This window comes from Zalophus californianus, chromosome 4 (assembly GCF_009762305.2).
Source record: "Zalophus californianus isolate mZalCal1 chromosome 4, mZalCal1.pri.v2, whole genome shotgun sequence".
Taxonomy (NCBI): domain Eukaryota; kingdom Metazoa; phylum Chordata; class Mammalia; order Carnivora; family Otariidae; genus Zalophus; species Zalophus californianus.
The window spans coordinates 30,854,671-30,876,788 of record NC_045598.1 but is presented as its reverse complement, the minus strand read 5'-3'; the positions used below and the strand labels follow the sequence as shown (position 1 = coordinate 30,876,788).

General features: G+C 41.1%; 2 protein-coding genes across 5 annotated transcripts in view; one reads left to right on the top strand and one right to left on the bottom strand.

The window, feature by feature from the left end:
- Positions 1-1,611: 1,611 nt before the first annotated feature.
- The window catches only part of TRIT1 (tRNA isopentenyltransferase 1), a 45,059-nt gene continuing 24,552 nt past the window's right edge, over positions 1,612-22,118 (top strand). For all 4 annotated transcript variants that reach the window (XM_027625908.2, XM_027625899.2, XM_027625917.2 and 1 more), the window contains exon 1: positions 1,612-1,824. In XM_027625908.2, the coding sequence (XP_027481709.1) occupies positions 1,648-1,824 (177 nt within the window). In that variant the 5' untranslated portion in view covers positions 1,612-1,647. The remainder of the gene's footprint in view (positions 1,825-22,118) is intronic.
- On the bottom strand, positions 11,467-11,598 carry LOC118356921 (thymosin beta-10-like). The gene has a single exon (XM_035727300.1). The coding sequence runs from the start codon at positions 11,596-11,598 to the stop codon at positions 11,467-11,469; it is 132 nt and encodes a 43-aa protein (XP_035583193.1).

The following is a 22,118-nucleotide window of genomic DNA, read 5'->3' as shown; positions in this document are numbered from 1 at the left end:
TATTTATTTATTTGACAATGAGAGAGGGAACACAAGCAGGGGGAGTGGGAGAAGCAGGTTTCCCGGAGAGCAGGGAGCCCGATGCGGGGCTCGATGGGGGGCTCGATGGGGGGCTCGATGCGGGGCTCGATGGGGGGCTCGATGGGGGGCTCGATCCCAGGACCCTGGGATCATGACCTGAGCCGAAGGCAGACGCTTAACCACTGAGCCACCCAGGCGCCCCTGCTCTTACCGCTTTAGTGAGGCAGATGGGGTGTTACCATTACAAATGGTGGTCGTTCTGTGCTAGGATATTGTAGCAGGTACTTTTTGGATATAACTTAAATTTATCCTTATGACAACCCTGAGAGGTATTTCATGATAAAACTGAGGCTAAGAGGTAAAGTTAATTGTGTGAGGTCAGGCAACAGCTAATAAGTAGCAGAGCTGGGATTTGAACCCAGGTCTCTCTGATTTCAAAGCCCTTTTTTCTTTCTTTCTTTCTTTTCTTTCTTTTCTTTTCTTTCTTTCTTTCTTTCTTTCTTTCTTTCTTTCTTTCTTTCTTTCTTTCTTTCTTTCTTTCTTTCTTTCTTTCTTTCTTTCTTTCTTTCTTTTTTAGATTTTATTTTATTTATTTGAGAGAGAGAGAGAGAGAACCTGAGGGGGGGAGAGGGGTGGAGGGAGAGGAAGAGCAAGAAGCAGACTCCCCACTGAGCAGGGAACCTGTTTGTGGGGTTCAATCCCAGGACCCCAGGATCATGACCTGAGTTGAAGGCAGACGCTTGCCGACTGAGCCACCAAGGCACCCCAAAGCCCTTTCTTAAAGGTTGTGGGGTTTCCTGAATTTCAGTCCTCTGGTCTGCACTTTAATCTGAGGGTTACTACTCCTTTATCCTTTCTGCCTTCCTTATTTTTCCTCTTCATATTTTGTGGATTGTTTACTTGCTTTTCTCTGCTCTCAACCTATTTCTTGCATCCTTTCACCAAAGAGATGGAAAATTTTGTCCTGCCTTCTGATTGTGTCTGGGTTTGTGTTTTGGGATAAAAATGTTAGAGCAGTCACACTTGCCTGAGCACTGGGCAGATCAGATCATGGAGAACCCCACACATTTAGTTTACTGGCTCCAGCACTAGATAGGCAAACCATTCTCCTCTCCATTTAACAATTATTGGATGTCTGTTCTGTATCAGGCACTGTGCTAGGCACTGGGATACAGCAATGACCTAGGCAGAATCTGTTCCTTGCTTTTATGGAACTAACAGCCTGGATTGGAAGTCAGGCAATACACAAGAAATCAGTATATATTTTTATATTGTAGTTAGTGGTATGAAGAAAAGAACTAGGTGCCATGAAAGAAAGAATAACGGGGATAGACTTGAGATAGGACTGCCATCCCTCATTTAAGGGAGGAGATAGTTTTTAAAAATCGATCTCTTTAATAAATTGATTATCAGTTGTTAAAAAAACAAAAAGGAGAGAGGAGATCGTCGAGGCTCTGACACCAGCTAGTTGATGACAGTCACGTCGGGAGTTTCTCAAGCTTGGAAACCGTGGTCTCGCCCCTCCCACCCCTCCTCTCATCCTCCTCACGGAGCCTAGGTATGCGCAGGCGCACTGACGGTTGCCATGGGGACAGCTGCTCCCGCGCAAGCGCAGATATCTTCAAGATGGCGGCGGCGGCAGCGGCTGCACGAGCAGTTTCTGTAGGGTCCGGGCTCCGGGCCCTGCCACGAACACTGCCTCTTGTAGTGATTCTCGGGGCCACGGGCACCGGCAAATCCACCCTGGCGTTGCAGCTAGGCCAACGGCTCGGTGGCGAAATCGTCAGCGCTGACTCCATGCAGGTATGACAGTGCGGCTGGCCCTGGGCCTGCGAAACCCAGAGGCCGCCTGCGGGCCTCTGGCCGAGTGGATGCCCTGTCGCATGGTGGTAGTGGGTGAACGCCGAGGCCTGTGGGGCGGAGTGGATCGGTGAAGGGAACCCATAATTACTAGATGCCAGACATAATGTCAGGCGATTGATTTAGTTTTCTCATCTCATTTACTTCTCACGACGTTGCTGTTGGTAGATACCATCTCCCTTGACACTTGAGGGAATTCACCTAGGGAGACGAAACGGCTTTCTCCGTGTCACATAGCGAATAAGTGAAGGAGATGGCATTTGAACCTATAGGGTTGACAGGCGTCCAATAAATACCTGTTGAATGAAAATTATTGCAGAGCTTTTGCTATTTAGAGGACTCAGCGACACCGGTATAAATCGGTTACCGTCTATGAGTAGTAGCTCCTGAGGGAATGGAACAGGGTGGATATTCAGGAGACCTGCATTCTAGTTCCGAATCTGCCGTCGGCCACGGGAGCTTAATGTATCTGTAAAGTGGAAAAAATGCCACCTACCTCACAGGGCTGTAGTGCTTAGTAAGTGAGAGCATGAGTTTTAGAATGAAGAGCAGGGTCCTGAAGAAGGCCAGGGCCAGGCACCTGGTAAACGTTATGTTTAAGCTGAGATTTTTAACTCCCTACTGGCTGATGGGAGTCAGGAGGCTTTGTCCTCTTCCTTGAGTTAGAGGGAAGCCGAGGAGTGTAATACATCTGGCACCTGGGTGCATTTGGGCTCGGGTTGAGAGTGGGTGACATTTTGGGTAAATCTGTGATGGAGGAATTATAAACACTATTTATTGAAGATAATTTTCAGTTAATGAGTTTTTACAGAGTAAATGAGGCACTGAGTCTGGCATCTACCTGATGGGTACTCAGCAAGGAAGAGCATTCCTTCTCACTGTTGCACCCCATAAACCTCTGGGCATGGTTTCTACCTTTAGTAGTTCGTTTGGAGTGACATGACCATCAACACACATGAAATGATTAGTATAATCAACAAGTGTTGGTTTGCAACCTCTATTTTGTGTCAGCTTCGAGAGAAGACTTTACCTCAAATCCCAGCCCTGTCTTCTAAGATGTGTGACTTCAGCCTGACCTCTTTGTGCCTTTGTTTCTTCTGTAAAATAGGAAGAAGAATATCAATAACACAACATAATTGTGATGATTGACGTGATAAAGTATGTAAAGCACTTAATACAATGTATGGCACATAGTGCTAAAAATATGATAGGTGCTATTTTCTCCAAGGCCCTTTTGGAGAGAGAAAGTCATAATCCCTGCCCTCAGGGAGTTTTAGTCCAGCTAAACATGAAATAAAGCAGTTGGTGTTTGAACTGTAATATTAATGATGCTCTTTGCAAGGTGGATGGGGTAGGAAGGAGAGAAACTACAAGTGTTAGATTTTATACTAAACCGTACAATTCCTGAGAAGGGAGAAATCAATGAAGACTGGTATAGTCATGGAAAGCTCTCTGAAAAGGGACTTGAAAGGTGAAGTTTGGATAGATAAGAAAGAAGAAAAGGTATGTCAAAGAAGGAACGTGAATGAAGATTTAGAAGGTGAACTGGGCATAGTGTGTATGTAGGACAATGAAAGGAGGATGTTCATTAGGTATTGCAGATACTGTGGATGGAATGGGGAATGAGTAGCATGACGAAGGCAATGTGTAAGAAGCGTTCGTTTGTGAACAGTATGCATGATGAATTGGATTTGGGGGTGGGTGTTAGGAATGCAGGGGAAAGGAAAGATGTAACTTTTTTTTTTAAAGATATATTTATTTGAGAGAGAGAGTGTGCTTGAGCGAGCCAGGGGAGGGTAGAGGGAGAGGGAGAGCATCTCAAGCAGATTCCTTTCTGAGTGCAGAGCCCACCATGGGGCTTGATCCCGGGACCCTGAGATAATGATCTGAGATGAAATCAAGAGTCGGAGGCTTAACTGACTGAACCACTCAGGCGCCCCAAGGTGTAACATTTTTGAAGGTATTATCATGTTAAAGTGAGTTGGTCACTGATTGCTGAAAGAAGAAGAATGCACATAATATGACTCAGGATTCAGGTTTGTATGCCTGGGAGAGTATGGTGAGCCTGAAGTCAGGAAGATTTGGCAGGGCACAGGGGGAGTAGCAACAGGACATCCAAGGGGAAAGTCTATGGGTGGGTGGAGAGTGCGGCAGGTATGACCCCACTTCAGGACTCTTGTACTTATTAGCCTCTGCCTGGTGGCACTTCTTCCTCTATTTAACCGTGTGGCTTGCTTTCTCTCTTCATTCACGTCTTTACTAAGATGTCACCTTACTGAGGCCTTCTCTGATCATCCCATTAAAAATAACACACCACTGTTCCTTGTTCCCCATCTTTCTCATATAGTAAACATAGTCTTTGTCAGGGGAATGTTCCCAGTAAATCATCTTAATTTTACATCTTTTTTTTTTTTTTTAGGTTTTATTTATTTATTTGAGAGAGAGCGCACCAGCATGAGCAGGGGGAGGGGCAAAGGGAGAGGGCAAAGCAGACTCCCACTGAGCAGAAGGCCTGACATGGGGCCCCATCCCAGGACCCTGGGATCATGACCTGAGCTGAAGGGAGATGCTTAACTGACTGAGACACCCAGGCGCCCCAATTTTACATCTATTTTTAAGTAAGTTAGTGGGTTCTGGCCATGAGTGTTGTATATAGCTCTGTAATAGCTATTATCCATTTCTCAGAAGTGTTTCTTTACTCATGGCTGTGTACCATAAGGTTGAGGTTGCCAGAGGTCTTTTTGGGTGTAAAATAGGTCATGTCAGTGTGCCTCGTATCGTGCTGATGATATGGTAGACCCTTAATATTTGATGAAATATTTGTTGACTTGCCTTATTAAAATGGCGCATCTTTTTTTAAAATTTTATTTTATTATGTTAGTCACAATACATTCATCATTAGTTTTTGATGTAGTGTTCCATGATTCATTGTTTGCGTATAACACCCAGTGCTCCATGCAATATGTGCCCTCCTTAATACCCATCACCAGCCGCCACCCCCCCCCCCCCACCAAAACCCTCAGTTTGTTTCTCAGAGTCCATAATCTCTCATGGTTTGTCTTCCCCTCCGATTTCCCGCCCTTCATTTTTCCCTTCCTACTATCTTTTTTTTTTAACATAAAATATATTTGTTTCAGAGGTACAGGTCTGTGATTCATCAGTCTTAGACAATTCACAGCGCTCACCATAGCACATACCCTCACCAATGTCCATCACCCAGCCACCCCATCCCTCCCACCCCCCACCACTCCAGCAACCCTCAGTTTGTTTCCTGAGATTAAGAGTCTCTTATGGTTTGTCTTCCTCTCTGGTTTCATCTTGTTTCATTTTTTCCTCCCTTCCCACATGCTCCTCTGTCTTGTTTCTTAAATTCCTCATATCAGTGAGATCATATGATACTTGTCTTTCTCTGATTGACTTATTTCACTTAGCATAATACCCTGTAGTTCCATCCACGTCGTTGCAAATGGCAAGATTTTGTGGTTGTTTTTTTTTGTTTGTTTGTTTTTTGATGGCTGCATAATATTCCATTGTATATATATATACACCACATCTTCTTTATCCATTCATCTGTTGTTGGACATCTTGGCTCTTTCCATAGTTTGGCTATTGTGGACATTGCTGCTATAAATATTGGGGTGCACGTACCCCTTCGGATCACTACATTTGTATCTTTGGGGTAAATACCCAGTAATGCAATTGCTGGGTCATAGGGTAGCTCTATTTTCAACTTTTTGAGGAACCTCCATACTATTTTCCAGAGTGGAGGCACCAGCTTGCATTCCCACCAATAGTGTAGGAGGGTTCCCCTTTCTCCGCATCCTCGCCAACATCTGTTGTTTCCTGATTTGCTAATTTTAGCCATTCTCACTGGTGTGAGGTGGTATCTCATTGAGATTTTGATTTGTATTTCCCTGATGCCAAGTGATGTTGAACACTTTCATGTGTCTTAAAACGGCACATCTTGATCCATTCAGATTTTTCCTGTGGTTATATAAGTAGGATATGAGACTTAAATTTCTTTCATCCTAGAGATGCCATGAGGGTTAATTAATGTATGAAAACACTTGAAGATTATTGAGCTTTCTGAACTGGCTATAGGTTGTATTTAGTTTTGATTATATCATGGATATTTGTAACATTTCCTCTTGGTCCCCATTGGAAGACTTTGACCTTTGATTTTACTTTTCAGTCCAAATAATGATATAAAGTATCTCTGCCCCATTTACGTGGCTATACACAGTTCTTCATTTCTTCTTTTGCTTACATGCCCCTGTTACCTGTTCCCCTTGTTTTTTACCCAGAGGAGGGGGATGGTACTTTTCAGTGACTTGATGTTGACTCAAAATTTTTGGTAAGCATGTGAACAAAATGACATTTAAAAAAAGAATTGAAGTATAGTTGATACACATGTTACATTAGTTTCAGGTGTACAAAATGACATTCTTAAAAAAAAATGACATTCTTAATGTTGAATTACCAGTTCCTTGAAAGAACATTTTCAATTTCAAATAAGTACACAGGCAGAATGATAATAAATTTGTATAGCAAATTTGTTTATAAAATACTTAGAGTTCCTTTTTATTCTCACTATAACCTTGTAAGGTAGATATTGTCATTTCACAGGTCAAGGAAACAGGCTTTGCAGTAAGGTCTTAGAGTAAGTAGCAAACCTGGACTTGAACATAGGTGTTTACTTTCCATGCCCGCTGCCTTGTCCACACAAAGCCATACCCTTTAGATGAGGCAGGAGCAGTAGTGCTCAGTCATTAGAGAATATTTCTTAACTTGTGTGCCACTTTTCTTTCCCAGGAGTGTGCTACATTTTGATCAGGATTTAAAATGTATTTTAGAATTCATATTGTGATAGTGTGAATTTGTAGTGATGTCTGTCCAGTGGAGTGTTGAGCTTAGTGGTGGCCACATGATGTGTTGCTTAAGGGGATAAAACTTGCTGCAACTAAGAGATATAATTTAATGTCAGTAATTTAATGATACCTGGAGAGAATGTTTGCTGAAACCAAGGGGAAACTTGCCCTTGTGGAGAGCCTAGATGGAGCAGTAAACTTTGTTGTACAGCCACACAGACCAAAGGGTGACCAAATGGAAAGTGTGATAATTAGAAAATTCTTTTAAGGTTCCAAGTTGATCTTTTAAAAAACAAATATTTGCATTTTAATAATCCCTTTTGGAATGATGTCCAGAATTTTGCATTTCATAAGTGTACTAGTAATTCAAAAAGGATTGCAAAATATTGTCTTAGAACTTAAATTGTCTTGCACCTCATACTTATCTTGTCATCCCTTTGTCCTACCTTAACTGTAGGGCCATCCCTTTGTCCTACCTTAACTGTTAGGGTGATCCCTGTTGGGGCAGTTCCCATCCAGGGAAAGTAATTATTTTTGTAAACATTGAATAAGTAAGTGCTTTAAGTATTGAGGTATTTAAGTCTTTGAGGGAAAAGCACAATGGAATGTTAAGGATGGTATATCTAGCGTGATAATATTGTCATGGAGCCTGATAATGACTTACCTCTTTAGCCATGTAGCATCTGAAGGTCCTGCCTGGATTCTTGCTTCCCATTCTCACGTACTTAATTTGTTGAGTGGGACATCAGAAACACTCTCTGAGGAACTACTTGCTTAGGGACTCCTGCTGGCCTCTACTTTGGATTTCTGCGTGGCAGGTGTGACAAAAATGAGAAACAATATTTGTGCTTAATTTCCTGAGTTTTCCAAACCCCAATTTCACAAATTATAGAAACTAAATATTGTTAGTCAGCAGTAAGAGTCTACATTTAAGGAGGGACAGGTAATGCAATCCCTGTTTTCCAGGATGGAAAAACTGAGGCCCAGAATATTAAAGAGCACACTAGAGATCGCAGTGCAAGACACTGGTACACCTGGGAATTGGATCTGGGTCTTCTGACTCCTGTGTAGTGTCTGATATATTGCAGGAAGATGATACTGAAGGTCTTCCTTTCAGTCTGAGTCTTTTTCTTGGCATGTAAATTCAAGGTACAATGCATTGCCTTCAGTCACTGGATGAAACATTGTACTGAGAAACATGAAGGCACTTGCCAAAAGATGTACAGTGACTGCCTGGAAATACAGACTGCCAACTATATGCCAAGAGAAAAATAAACAAAGTGTTCTATTTGGGTTTATAGAGAGGAAGTATCTCTAATGCCTTAGTTCTTCAAGTCCTGTGGAGAAGCAGTAGTCATACATAGGAGCACAGTTCCCTTTGTGTTTGTCTAAACCTACAAGAGGAGAAGCAAATGATTTTTGGCAGTCTGACTAGTGAGCAGGCTATGTGTCATCTAATAGATGCGGAGTTCTGTGTTCTTTTTGTTTGCTTTGGGACATAATTTAGGGGCAGTATTTTTTTTTTTTTTTTTTTTAACCAAAGGACTGTTTGTCTGATAGTGCTCAAGGAAGATCTGGGATACATGGGGGAGGGCTATGAAAGAGAGATGGGAGAGTGGACCACAGTGGCTTAGTAGGACATGAAATAAAAGTCACAAAAACCTGTTAACCAGGAGAGATGGGAGCTATCTTGGAGGCTGTTTGCCACGACTGACAGAGGCGGTCTTTAAAAAAAAAAAAAAAACGAGCCTGACAAGAGGCTAAGAAGGAAATCTCAAAATTTTTGACTCATCTAAAAAATCTGAATGAGTTTCTAGATCCCTTAGATCACCTCCATTGTGACTGAGTTTAGTTTTCCTTTGCGTACAGTATTAAACCTGGGTGGGTTGTTCATATACTGTATATTCACTTTTTTGCAGCTATGGGAAGCACTCTGGAATCGAACCTCCTATGTTACGTAAGGAAAGAGAAGTTACCACTGGCCAAATGAGAAACCATAGGAGAGCACAGATGGGACCTGCAGGTTCCGATCTGTGAGGATGAAGTGCTGCCCTGATGCCTCAGTGCCTGGGGCAGGGCGTTGAAACAGCTCTTCAAAAGGAATATATATTCAAGGGGTAAAAGTTATTTGGGGTAAATAGGAATTCACCTATGTGATTTTTATGTTCTTGTGTGTGGCTTAACCAAGTTGGTTTTGATTTCTTGTAGTTTGAATTCTTCAGATAAATTTGAGTAAGACTAGGGTCCTGTTTGCTTCCTTGCTTACCTTTGGGACCCTGGTTCTGAGCTAGAGCTTCACTGCTCCTTCCTCATTGTGTCATTCACAGTTCAAGGTCTTACCACAATACCATGAATCATCATCATCATCATCATCATCATCATCACAATGTAGAAAACAATAATAATATATATGCCAGGTAATGTTCTAAAAATTTGACATATATTATCTCATTTAATCTCCTCACCACAGCCTTGTGAGGTAGGCACCATTATTATCTCAGCCCTACAGAAAATTACTTTCTTGAACCCTCATCTCTGTGCTTTTCTATGTTTTTTCCTCCACCTCTTCTTATTTATCCATCCTCTATCCCATTCTTTTTTTTTTTTTTTTAAGATTTTATCCATTTATTTGAGAGAGAGCATACAAGCAAGAGCGCACAAGCAGGAGGAGCAGCAGAGGCAGAGGGAGAAGCAGACTCCCTGCTGAGCAGGGAGCCCGACGTGGGGCTCAGTCTCAGGACCCCGAGATCATGACCTGAGCCTAAGGCAGCCGCCTAACCGACTGAGCCACCAAGGCGCCCCCTACAACCCATTCTTTTCCTCTGTACCACAGTATACATTTTATCGGGCAGAGGAGGAAGACTGTTCCTGACAAAAGAACAGCATGAGCAAAATAAAGGAAGAATAAAAGTGTATGGTCTGTTTTCAAGGAGTGACCAACAATTATCTGGCATAGAGGATACTTGAAGGACACTAGTAGGAGGTGAAACTAAAAATATAGGACCCCATGAACAAATTGTAGAGGCCCTTGAAAGGCAAATGCCAGGAGGTGTGGGGTTTTAAACATGGAAGTGATAGTAAATCTGTTTCATTGGGTAACTCTGATGGCTAAGTGGAGAGTGGGTTAGAGAGGGATAAACAGCTTAGGATTCGGTTACATTAGCCTGGATGAGAGGGGCTGGCATTGGACTGTGGCTGGGGAGAAGAGGTAACCATTTTGACATTTTGGAGACAGAATCAGTAGGATTTTGGTTATTGAACTGGAAGTATTATGAGAAAAAATGATGGAGAACAAAGCCTTTTTGTATTTAGAAAAAAGAGACATGCTTCCTGAAAAAAATCCAAATTAACACAGAAAAGTACAAAGGAAATATCACCATATTACCTCTTAGCATCCAGAGGTAACCATTTTAATACGTTGGTGCACATCATTTCAGTTATTTGTCTGTGTATTTATGCACATGTGTTTATGTGTTTTTTTCCTCCGATTTATTTATTGTGGTAAAATACACATAAAATTTACCACCTTAACCTTTTTTTTTTTTTTAAGTAAATTCTATGCCCAATGATAGGCTCAAATTCTGACCCTGAGATCAGGAGTCACATGCTGTACCAACTAAGTCGGCCAGGCACCTCCATCTTAACCATTTTTAAGTGTACAGCTCAGTGGTATTAAATACATTCATAATGCTGTGTAACCATCATCATCATCTATCTCCGTAACTCTTTTCATCTTGTAAAACTGAAACTCTACTCATTAAACAATACCTCCCCATTCCTCCTTTCTCCTAGCCCTTGGTAACCACCATTCTACTTTCTATGTCTATGATTTTGACTGTTTTTAAGTACATAAAAACACATAATTCACATAAGTGGAATCAAAAATATCTGTCTCTTTTGTGACTGGCTTATTTCACTTAGCATAATGTCCTCAAGGTTCATCCATGTGTATATGTTTTTACATAAATTGACTCGTACATTCCATATTCTTCTGTATCCTGCTTGCCCCTCCCCCCCAATATGTTGTGGATATCTTTATGTGTTAATGTATGTTACTGTACATCAGTGTTCTCAATCTGGGGTCATTTTGTCCCCCCCCCCGGGACATTTGCAATTTTTGGAGACATTTTTGGTTGTAACAACTGGGGAGGTGGGTTCCTGACATCTAGTGGGTAGAGACCAGGAGTGCTGCTAAAGATCCTACTATGCATAAAACAGCTCCTCATGACAAAGAATTATCTGGCCCAAAATATCAGTATATTGTACCAAGGTTAAGAAACTCTGTTCTACATTATTCTTGTTTGTTAAATTTTGAAGTAATTGTAGATTTACACAAGAGTTTCAAAGATAGTGCACAGGGTTCTTGTATACCCTTTACCCAACTTCTCCTACAATTAGCATCTTATATCATCTTGGTACATTTCCAAAATTAAGAAATTGACATAGTTGTAGTACTTTTTTTTTTTGCCACGAGGTGTGTTTTATTTTCATTAAACATACAAATAATTTGCTATAATATCCCAGGGCAAACCGGAGAATTTGGCAGTCCGATTGGGGGGGGTCCCCTCAGAGACCTGCAGGCCGGTGGCGTCGGCACAGAGTGCCCGGGTTCCCAGTGCGGCTTGTTGCTCGTGTCCATCTTACAGGTGGCTCTTCTTCCTCCACATCACGACTGGGGTGTCTTGAAGATGATGGGGGTGGGGAATCCTCTAGGTTCTTAGGAAATTTCACTCTGCTTCTCCTGCTCAATGGTCTCTTTGGTTGGCAGGGTGTTCTCCTGCGTCTCCGTTTCCTTCAGCTTGGCCTTATCGAAGCTGGCGATTTCCCCCATGTCTGGCTTGTCTGCCATTTTCTTAAAGTGATCCGTGGAGTTCTGCTCCGAGCCCAGTGCCTGGTGCTCCCACTCGCATTGCTGCAGCAAGAGACCAGTTGTAGTACTGTTAACTGTAGACTTTATTTGGATTTCACCAGTTTTTCTACTAATACCTTCTTTAAAAAAATTTTTCTATTGTTATGTTAATTACCACACATTACATCATTAGTTCTTGATGTAGTGTTCCATGATTCGTTGTTTGTGCATAACACCCAGTGCTCCACGCAGACTGTGCCCTCTTTAATACCCATCACCAGGCTAACCCATCCCCCCACCCTCTGCTAATATCTTCTGTTTTTGGGATCCCATCTAGGGTCCCACATTGCCTTTAGTCGTCATGTCTCCTTCGGCTCCTCCAATCTGTAATAGTTACTCAGGTTCTTCCAGTCTGTGACTTTGATACTTTTGAAGGGTACTACTGGTCAGCTCTTCTGTAGAATGCTTCTCAATTTGGGTTTGTCTGATGGTTTCTCATGATGACACTAGCATTACAGATTTTGGGAAAGCATACCGCAGAGGTGAAGTACCCTTCTCATTACATTATATCAGGGTATGATGGCAATATGACTTATTTCTGGTGATGTTAACCTTGATCATTTAGTTTGGGATGTATCTGCCAAATTTTGCCACTGTGCAGTCCCTTATTGTACTCTGTTTGTTAGAAATGAGTTGCTAAGTTCAGCCCACATTGAAGGGGAGGAGATTTAAGCTAGGAAACATATACATGTACACTATTCCATGTATACACAAATATCTATGTCTTTGTATCTGCATATATATGAAAATAAACATGGGTTTATACGGATATCTCTGACTCTACTCTGGCACCACAAGGTTCATTGTAGTAGTGTTCCTCTCCTTGCCTATTTGTGACTTCTTTCTCAGAGCGTAAGAAATTCGGTTCTCATTGTCTATAACATATTTACCGATTTGTACAACCTGTGTAATAGTTTCAGTAGTTACTTATGTGAGAAACAAATTTACCAATTAGGTATGATGTTTGTGTGCAGTTCTTTTTGTTCATTTTAGCCTTATAGTATCCAGTCATAACGATGTTTTACACAGTTACATAAGTAAGCTCCTTTTTTTCCCTTCCACTGTCCTTCAGTGAGGTTATGCTATACATTTGTAATACAGGTAGATTCATTTGTTGCAATCGGCATTCTATCCTGGGTTCCCCAGACATTCTGGTTGTTTTTTTAAGAATTGCCTACAGTAAAGTGCATTCTTTGTTGAGTACAGTTTTATTGGTTTTGACCAATACAGTCAGGTATCCACCTTTACAGTACCATCCTGAATAGTTCCATCACTCTAAAAATTGCCTTGCATGGCCTCTGTAGTCAGCTCTTCCACCTACCTCAACTTTCAGCAACCACTGATTTGTTTTCTATCCCCATGGTTTTGCCTTTTCCAGAGTGTAATGTACTTGGAGTCATACAATATGCAGCCTAAGTGACTTTTTCCCTTAGCAGAGTACATTTTATTATTATTTATTTTTATTATTATTTTTAAAGATTTTATTTATTTATTTGACACAGAGAGAGAGCACAAGCCGGGGAGCCGCAGGCAGAGGGAGAGGGAGAAGCAGGCTCCCTGCTGAGGAAGGAGCCTGTTGCAGGACTTGATCCCAGGACCCTGGGATCATGACCTGAGTCAAAGGCAGATGCCCAACCGACTGAGCCACCCAGACGCCCCGCAAAGTACATTTTAAATTTTCTCCCATGTTGTTGCATGAGTCCATTACTCTTTATTGCTGAGTGCAATTCCATTGTATGTATGTACCCTAGTATGTCCATTCACCTTTGAGAGGACATCTGGGTTTCCAGTTTTTAGCACTTACTTTGTGCTATTACAGACATTCGTGTGCCAGTGGTTTAACTTTAAAAATTATAAAGTTTTTTCCAAAATGGCTATGCCATTTTGCATTCCACCCAGCAGTGAATAAGAATTTCTCTTCTTCTGTATTCTCTCCAGGATTTGTTTTTGTTTTTGTTTTTTAATTTTAGCAATTCTAATAGTCGTGTACTGGTATCTCATGGTGGTCAATTTACATTTCCCTAAAGGCTAATGATGTTGAGCATCTTTTCATATGCTTATTTGCCATCTGTGTATCTAAAGTGTGTCAGATCTTTTGGGGGTCTGTTTGTCTTACTGACTTTTAAGAGTTCTTTATATATCCTGGGTACAAATCCTTTATCAGATATGTTATTTGCACATATTTTCTCCTACTTTGTGGCTTATTTTTTCATTTTCTTCACAGTGTCTTTCACAGAAGTTTTAAATTTTTCATAAAGTCCAATTTATCTTTTTTTTAAATGGATTGTATCTTTGATTTCCTATCCTAAAATTGCCAAACCCAAAGTGATGCAGATTTTCTCACCATTTTTTTAAAGAAGTTTTATTTAAAAAAGAAAAGTTTTATAGTTTTGCATTTTACATTTAGGTCTGTGAGCTATTTTGAAAAAATTTTTGTATAAAGTGTGGGATATTATGGATGTCCAGTTGTGCCAGCACTTTTTGAAAGGCTATCCTTTCTCCATTAAATTGCCTTTGTACTTTTGTCAAAAGCTGGTTTATATTTGTGCAGGTCTGTTTCTGGGCTGCATTCTGTTCCATTGATCTATGTGTCTATTCTTTTGCCAATATTGCATTATCTTGATTACTGTGGCTTTATAATAAGTCTTGAAATTGGATAGTGTAAGCTCTCCAACTTTCTACTTGTTGTTTTTAATCTCTGTGTAGTCTATTTTATAGGTGTATTGCAATTAGCTAGGTTTCTACTAAAGGACATTTAGAGGGTTGTTTTTTGCTATAATAAATGATGCTGAGATGAACATCTTCACACATCTTTTTGGACTGTGTGATTCTCTCTTTAGGATAAATTCCTAGAATGGGAATACTGGATGAGAAGATGCACACATTATCTTTCTCTCCCCGGCCTTCTTCCAATTTTCTAAGATTATTAGAGGTTATACTTACATTATTTTTCTTATTGAGGTGAAATCCACATAACATCAGCCATTTTATTTTATTTTTTATTTTTTTATTTTTCTAAAGATTTTATTTATTGATTTGATAGAGAGTGAGCACAAGTAGGCAGAGCGGCAGACAGAGGGAGAGGAGAAGCAGGCTCCCTGTTGAGCAGAGACCCCCATGCAGGGCTGATCCCAGGACCCTGGGATCATGACCTGAGCTGAAGGCAGATGCTTAACTGACTGAGCCACCTAGGTGCCCCAGCATCAGCCATTTTATTTTTATTTTTTTTAAAGATTTTATTTATTTATTAGAGAGCACAAGCAGGGGGGGTGGCAGGCAGAGGCAGAGGGAGAAGCAGGCTCCCTGCAGAGCAGGGGGAGCCTGATGTGGGACTCCATCCCAGGACCCTGGGATCATGACCTGAGCCGAAGGCAGTCGCTTAACCAACTGAGCCACCCAGGCGCCCAACATCAGCCATTTTAAAGTGAATGATTCAGGGGCATCTGGCTGGTTTAATCAGAACATGTGACTCTTGATCTCAGGGTTATAAGTTTGAGCCCCATGTTGGGTGTAGAGATTACTTAAAAATAAAACGATTCAGTGGCATTTAGTATATTCATGGTGGTGTACAGCCACCACCTCTATCTAGTTCCAAAATATTTCCACCATCCCAAAAGAAAACCCCATACCCATTAAGCATCTATTCTGCATTTCCCTAAGCAGTTACTCCCCCCACCCCCAAGCCCCTGGCAGTCACCAGTCTGCTTTCTGTCTCTAGAGATTTTACCTGTTCTGAATATTTCATATAAATGGGATCATAGAATCTGTGACCTTTGTGTCTGGCTTCTCTCACTTACACTTGTAGCATGTGTTGTTGGTACTTTTTTCCTTTTTATGGTTGAATAATTTTCCATTGTATGAATAGATCACAATTTGTCCCATCTGTTGATGGGCATTAGTACTTTAGGCTGTTATGAATAGTGCTGCTGTGAACATGTACACACTTGTTTTCACTTATTTTGGGTATATATATAGGAGTAGAATTTCTGGGCCATATGGTAATTGTGTCTAACTTTTTGAGGAGTGCCAAACTGTTTTACTTAATGGCTCTACTATTTTAGATTCCCACCAGCAATGTATAAGGGTACCAGTTTCTCTACCTCTTCTCCAATATGTTATCCTCCCCGTTTTTTTAATAGAGCTATCCCACTGGGTGTAAAAGTGGTATCACTTTGTAGTTTTGATTTACATTTTCCTAGTGGTCATTTGTATATCTTCTTTGGAGAAATACCTATTTAGGTCCTGTGCTCATTTTTATTTTTTTAAAGATTTTAAAGATTTTATTTATTTGAGAGAGAGCGCAAGCACGGGTGCACACACATGCACAAGCAGGGAAGGGGGGCAGAGACAAGCAGACTCCCCGCTGAGCGGGGATCCCAGGACCCCAAGATTAATCAATTGAGCCACCCAGACGCCCGGTCCTGTGCTCATTTTTAAATTAGGTTGGTTGTCTTTTTGTTGTTGGGTAGGTACACATTGCATTTTGATGCATATTGTCAGACTGTTTTCAAGAAATGTGTACCTGTGGTATGTCTGTTTTCCTTCACCCTTGCAATTCTGTGTATTACCTATCTTTTCATTGTTGTTAGTTTGGTAAATGAGAAATGGATTTCATTTTAATTTCATTTCTTAGGTTAATTTTCTTGTCAGGGGTGCATTGGCCATTTGTCGTTTTTCTTTTTTGAATGTCTTGATCATACCTGTGTTGTGTCCACTTCTATATAATGGTTTTCATTTTTGTGTTTATTGATTTGTAAGAGTTTTGTGTATTGGAGGTTTTAATCCTTTGTGCAGTCTCGTGTTGGAAGTATTTTTTCAGTTGGTCATTTGTCTTTTGTATGTTTTTTTTGTCATAAATGTTTTATTTTTTAATCTTTTTTTTTTAAGGTTTTATTTATTTATTTATCAGAGAGAGGTGGGGAGAGCACAAGCAGGGAGAGAGGCAGGCAGAGGGAGAAGCAGGCTCCCAGCTGGGCAAGGACCCCCACGCAGGACTCGGCCCCAGGACCCTGGAATCACGACCTGAGCTGAAGGCAGATGCTTAACTGACTGAGCCACCCAAGCGTCCTGTCATAAATGTTTTAAATTTGTATATTCTTGTACACTTTTTAGAAGTACAAGTTGGTTTTAACATTTTTTTGGAAAGATAATGTTATAGGGATGCCTGGCTGGCTCAGTTGGTAGAGAGTACGACTTTTGATCTCAGAGTTGTGGGTTCGCGCCCCAGGTTGGGCACAGAGCTTGTTTTTATTTATTTATTTATCCCCCCCTGCCCCGCCCCTTAGAGCTTGTTTTTAAAAAGTGAGAATGTTATAATAGATTTATAATTTATTGAACTCTGGGAACTTACAGATGGGAATAAAAAATATTGTTGATGCTCTAGTGTGAATGAAGGTATATCCAAGACGCCTTTGCCCTCACTGTGCCTGTTGTTCTTCCCTTGCAGTCCCCTACACATAGGTAATTGCCTAGGAAACAGGGGATTCTACATTGTTCAGGCTGGTACTGGTGGTGAGCTACCCAGCTGTCCCATCAGTTTCCTTACTCTCCTTTTTGGGTTTACATCTGGCTAGTGCCTTGCATGGTACTTATAGCAGTGGCTCTCACTCTCAGGTGCACACTGCAATTGCCTGGAGAGCACTAAAAAAACCACTGATGCCCAGGCTTACAGTATTCAGTTAAGTGTCTGTTGATTAGAATTAGATGATTTGCCTAACTCTTCAAGTGCCGTTATTCTTTCCTGATTTACAGCTTTATTCTGAGGTCTTCACTGAGCCTCGTTAGCCTGGTGGGCAGTTTTATTTACTGGGAAAACAGTTTTAGTCCCAGCTTTGCCACTAACTCACTGTATCTATAACCTGGGACAAGATACTGCCCTCTCTGGGCTTTAGTGTCCTCTCTGGCTATATTAGAGAGGAGAGCTGATTAGATCAGGAATGGGCAGCCTTTTTCTGTTAAGGTCCAGATAGTAAATATTTTAGGCTTTGTGGGTCATACAGTGTCTGTCTGTCACAGTGTCTAAAGCTCCTTTTAGCTCCGGCATTTTGTGGTTTTCTTTCAAACCCTAGCCAGAGGTCTCCCCCAGAACCAAGGAAAATCTTGTTTAACCACCACCAGTTAAATATAGATAGTATCAAGCACTTATATAGTGCTTACCATTTGCCACCACTATTCTAAATATTTTACCTATATTAACTCTGATCTTCAGAATAACCCAGTGAGGAGTGTAGGTGCTATTATTATCCCCATTTTATAGATTGGGAAACCTGAGGCAAAGAAAAATAGATACTTAAATAATCTGCAACATGAAGTTGGGTAGTAGGGCCAGAATTTGAACCTAGGCATTCTGGCTCCATTTTACTCTACTCCTCTCCCTAACTTAGACATAGACCTCCAAATAATACATACTCTATCATAGGGATCTTAAAATAAAATATCACTGAAACCCTAAAAAGTGGGCCAATCTTGAGGCTGTAAAAGTGACCACAGAGAGGAACTTTATTATTATTGTTATTTTAAAAGATTTTATTTATTTGACAGAGAGAGACACAGCGAGAGAGGGAACACAAGCAGGGGGAGGGTCAGAGGGAGAAGCAGGCTTCCCACGGAGCAGGGATCCCGATGAGGGACTCGATCCCAGGACCCTGGGATCATGACCTGAGCTGAAGGCGGACGCTTAATGACTGAGCCACCCAGGCACCCCCCCAGAGAGGAACTTTATTATTAATTTTATTTTCTCAAAAGTCCCCTTTTGTTTCTGTCCCAGCATTATAGTCACATGACATTGTCTTTGTGTATATTTTTAGCTTTCTATCATATTTACTCTTCAGAACCGTGAAGGGGTTCAGTGTATGGAAGCAGTCTTCTCAGTTTCTGAAATTTAATTTCACCTTAGTAAGAATTCATTACTTCAAACAAACAGACCAGAGTCAAATGGGAATAAAAATTCTGCTGGTAAGAGGCAGCAGAAACAGCTTGTTATGGGCAGAGCATCCAGGCTTTAGTTGTGTCTCTGCTGCCAGTTAATTATATGTTCAGGGAAGCTCTCTGAGCCTCCATATTCTCAAGTATAAAATTTCAGGTGATCGGACTGGGTGCATGATCTCTGAATTTCCTTATGTCCATGCTTCTCCAGGGCTTGCAGGTGGACCTCGAAACAGCCATGGCAGAGGCTCTCCATTGCAGTTTCTTATGCTTTAACTTAAAAGTATGTGCCAGTTTTGTATTCTCTGCCCTGATCTGTCTATATTTATTTGGATGTAAAAATGTTTCAAATTCTTTTTACCATTTAGTAAGATTGATGCCTTTGAAGAATGCATAGTATACTTATTATATATGCACCTCTCAGTTTGAGAAGCATGGCCTTCTGTTAAGATTCTAGTCCTCTTTCCTTCTTTTCTTTTTTTTTAAGATTTTGTTTTTAAGTAATCTCCACACCGTACGTGGGGCTTGAACTTACAACCCCGAGATCAGGAGTCGCATGCTCCACCAACTGAGCCAGCGAGGCACACCCCCCTTTTCTCTCAAATAGGGATAGCCATTGGAAGAATAAAAGTCATGATCTGCACTACAGTCTCCAAGCCACTCCTCTCACCAGGCTGACTGAACGGGTCAGGTACAGGTTCTTTTGCTTTCTGAGCACCTTAATCTGTCTGATTTAGTCAGCATGTCTGCAGTTGAACTTCTGCCAAACAAAGCTAAAAGGAGTAGTTGCCTGCCATGATGCTCCTGCAACTAACTCATTCTTTCTTAAGTATAAAATTTTTAAAAAGTCATCCTTTTATTAAGAAAGAAAAGTTAGGCAAGAGATTGACCTTTTCCCTACTTTTCCACATCTCTTCAGTTGAATAATCAAATTCAAATTGAAATTCCCTTAATCAAAAAGGAAAATCAGCTTTCTGGTAAGTGCCAACATCCTTTAAAAAAAATAATTTTTCCTTTTACCCTTCTATGCCAAGATTCTTTTTTTTCTGAAGTTTGGACTATTAGAATTAAAGGGGGTGTTAGAAATGAGGAACTTGAGGTTCCAGGAAAGAAATCTGACTTCCCAAAGTCACAGAGCTGATTTGTATAGAACGGAGATTTTAGGAACATGGTGGGAAAGAACAATATGAAGTCAGAAGACATGGATTCAAAGTTTGCCTCTGCCACTAACTTGCTGTGTGACTTTGGGCAGGTTACTTAACATATCTAAGTCTTCATTTCCTCATTGGTAAAATGGAGGCCAACATAACTTCATAGGGTATGAAATTTTTAACATAGGATTTAGCACTTTACCTCAGGCACAGAGTATTTATTGAGTAAACTCCATGTATCATTAGGTACTGTGTTAGGTGTTGGGGCTAGGGATAAAATACCCAGTTTCTTCCCTTGGAACTTATAGACTAATGGAGATAGAACTTACTGTATGTGACTTTAAAATATTTCTGTGATAAAGGTAAATGCAGGGTACTGTGGGGGCACAGAGGAGAAGCACACATGGGGTAGGAATGAGGAGTGATCTCAAGGCAGACTTTCATCAGGAGGTGAAGAGTTGGGACTGGATGAGATCAGATTTTCATTTTAGAAAGCTCCCTGGCTACAGTGTGGACATAAATTGGAGGAGTTATACTGTAAAGGTAGGAAGACCAGTGAGGAAGCTGATGGAATGAACAGTCTCATTGGGAAATCATGAAGCCTTTAGTTGGTGTAATGACAGTGAAATGATGATGGTGAGCTTTGAGATCATTTTAGGAACTAGTATGGATAAAAGTTGAGAGATTGGAAATGTGGGGAGAGAGAGGGATACAGAGATACTAGGACCACTTCAAGGTTTTTGGTGTGATTATCTCATGGTTCACTCAAGTATGGCTGGAAAGATAAGGAGTTCAGTTTTGGACATCGCAGGTTACAGGTATCTGGAGTGATGATGCTGCTGATAAGAATGATAGCTAACATTTATTGACTGCTTCCTATAGGGCAGGCCCTATTCCATATGCTTTGCATATATCATTTAATTCTCACCATAACCCTTTGAGGTTGGGTTTAAGATGGTCCTCACTTTATAAATAAATCTGAGGCACAGAGAGGTTAAATAACTTGCCCAAGGTTACATAGCTAATAAGTAGTGGAGCTAGGACTTAAATCCAGGCAACCTGGCTCCAGAGTCTTTACTGTTCACAACTTCACTATATTAAATGCCTCTCATTGATGATGAAAATGTCCAGTAGGCAGTTAAATATACAGGTCTGGCATCAATATAGAACTAGATTGTAGATATGGATTTTGGGAGTTAGCACAAAAATGGTTATAGAAGCCATGAGTGTCAGACAGTTCATAGTATAGAAATGGCAGGTAGATACCATAGAGATGGACATTTCTCAATATTGTTACCATGAGAGATATTGCTAATACATCAGTGGTTGGCTTTAGTAGGGAAACTGAGGAAGGGCCAGTGAGATAGGAAGAAAAACTAGAGAGATTGCTGCCATTGAAACTCCAAAGGAGAATGAATTATGGAGAGACACGAGTAGTATCAGATTGTTGGTTTTTCCATTAAACGTGTTTTGAAAGCTTAGTAGAAAAGTGTTAATATTTGGCAGTCAGGGTTCATTAGTGATCTCAGAGAGTGAGATGTCCATAGAGCAGTGGGTAGCAGCCAGCAGAGAAGGTAGGTGATTGTATTGATTCATAATCCGTAATTGTGGTTTTCAAAGCAGATGTAATCCATAGAGGCAAGGAAGTGATTGAAGGACTTCAGTATCTAATTTGGATTGGGAAGGAAATTAAGTCAAAAGGGGGAAGGAAAGAAAACAAACAAGTTGGGGGGCAGCTTTTCCTCATGCTTGTAGACAGCAGTGTTGGGCAATCATAGCCAACCTGCACTCAGAGCTCCATGATCTGCCCAGTGCCCAGGATCTTGCTGATTAACACACTCAGTAGGACCACCCTACAGTGTGACAGCCATAAAGTCATGGAGCCTTACATGAGTGGATCCTTAGCTGTACACTTAAAGATTTGGGGGAGTTTCTCCAAGGTAGAATTTCTTTGGATTAGGGTTTCTCAACCTCAGGACTGTTGACATTTTTGGGCCGGATAATTTTGTGTGTGTGTGGTGGTGGTGGTGGTGGTGGTGGTGAGTTGTCCTTGCATTGTAGGATGTTTAGCAGCATCCCTGACCTCCACCCACTAAATACCAGCAGCACCTCCACCCTTGCAATTGTGACAGCCAAAAATGTTTCTAGACATTGCCAAATGTCCCCTGGTGGACAGTTCACTTCTGGTTGATAGCACAGCTCTAGATTCTGCTGGTTTTCCTCCAGGTCTCTGTTGTAAGTTTCACTCACTTTGATTAGCACCTCTGGGCACTTTAGCTCTGTTGGTTTGGAGAGTTCGGGATATTTCAGTTTTATGGCCTTTTCCCAAAACCTTTTCAGTCTGGAAATAAACTCTCAGTAGAGGTGAGACAGAAGCATATTTCC

What these genes read in the sequence shown, in the direction of transcription:
- LOC118356921 (XM_035727300.1), bottom strand. Translation starts at nt 11,598, where the DNA reads ATGGCAGACAAGCCAGACATGGGGGAAATCGCCAGCTTCGATAAGGCC.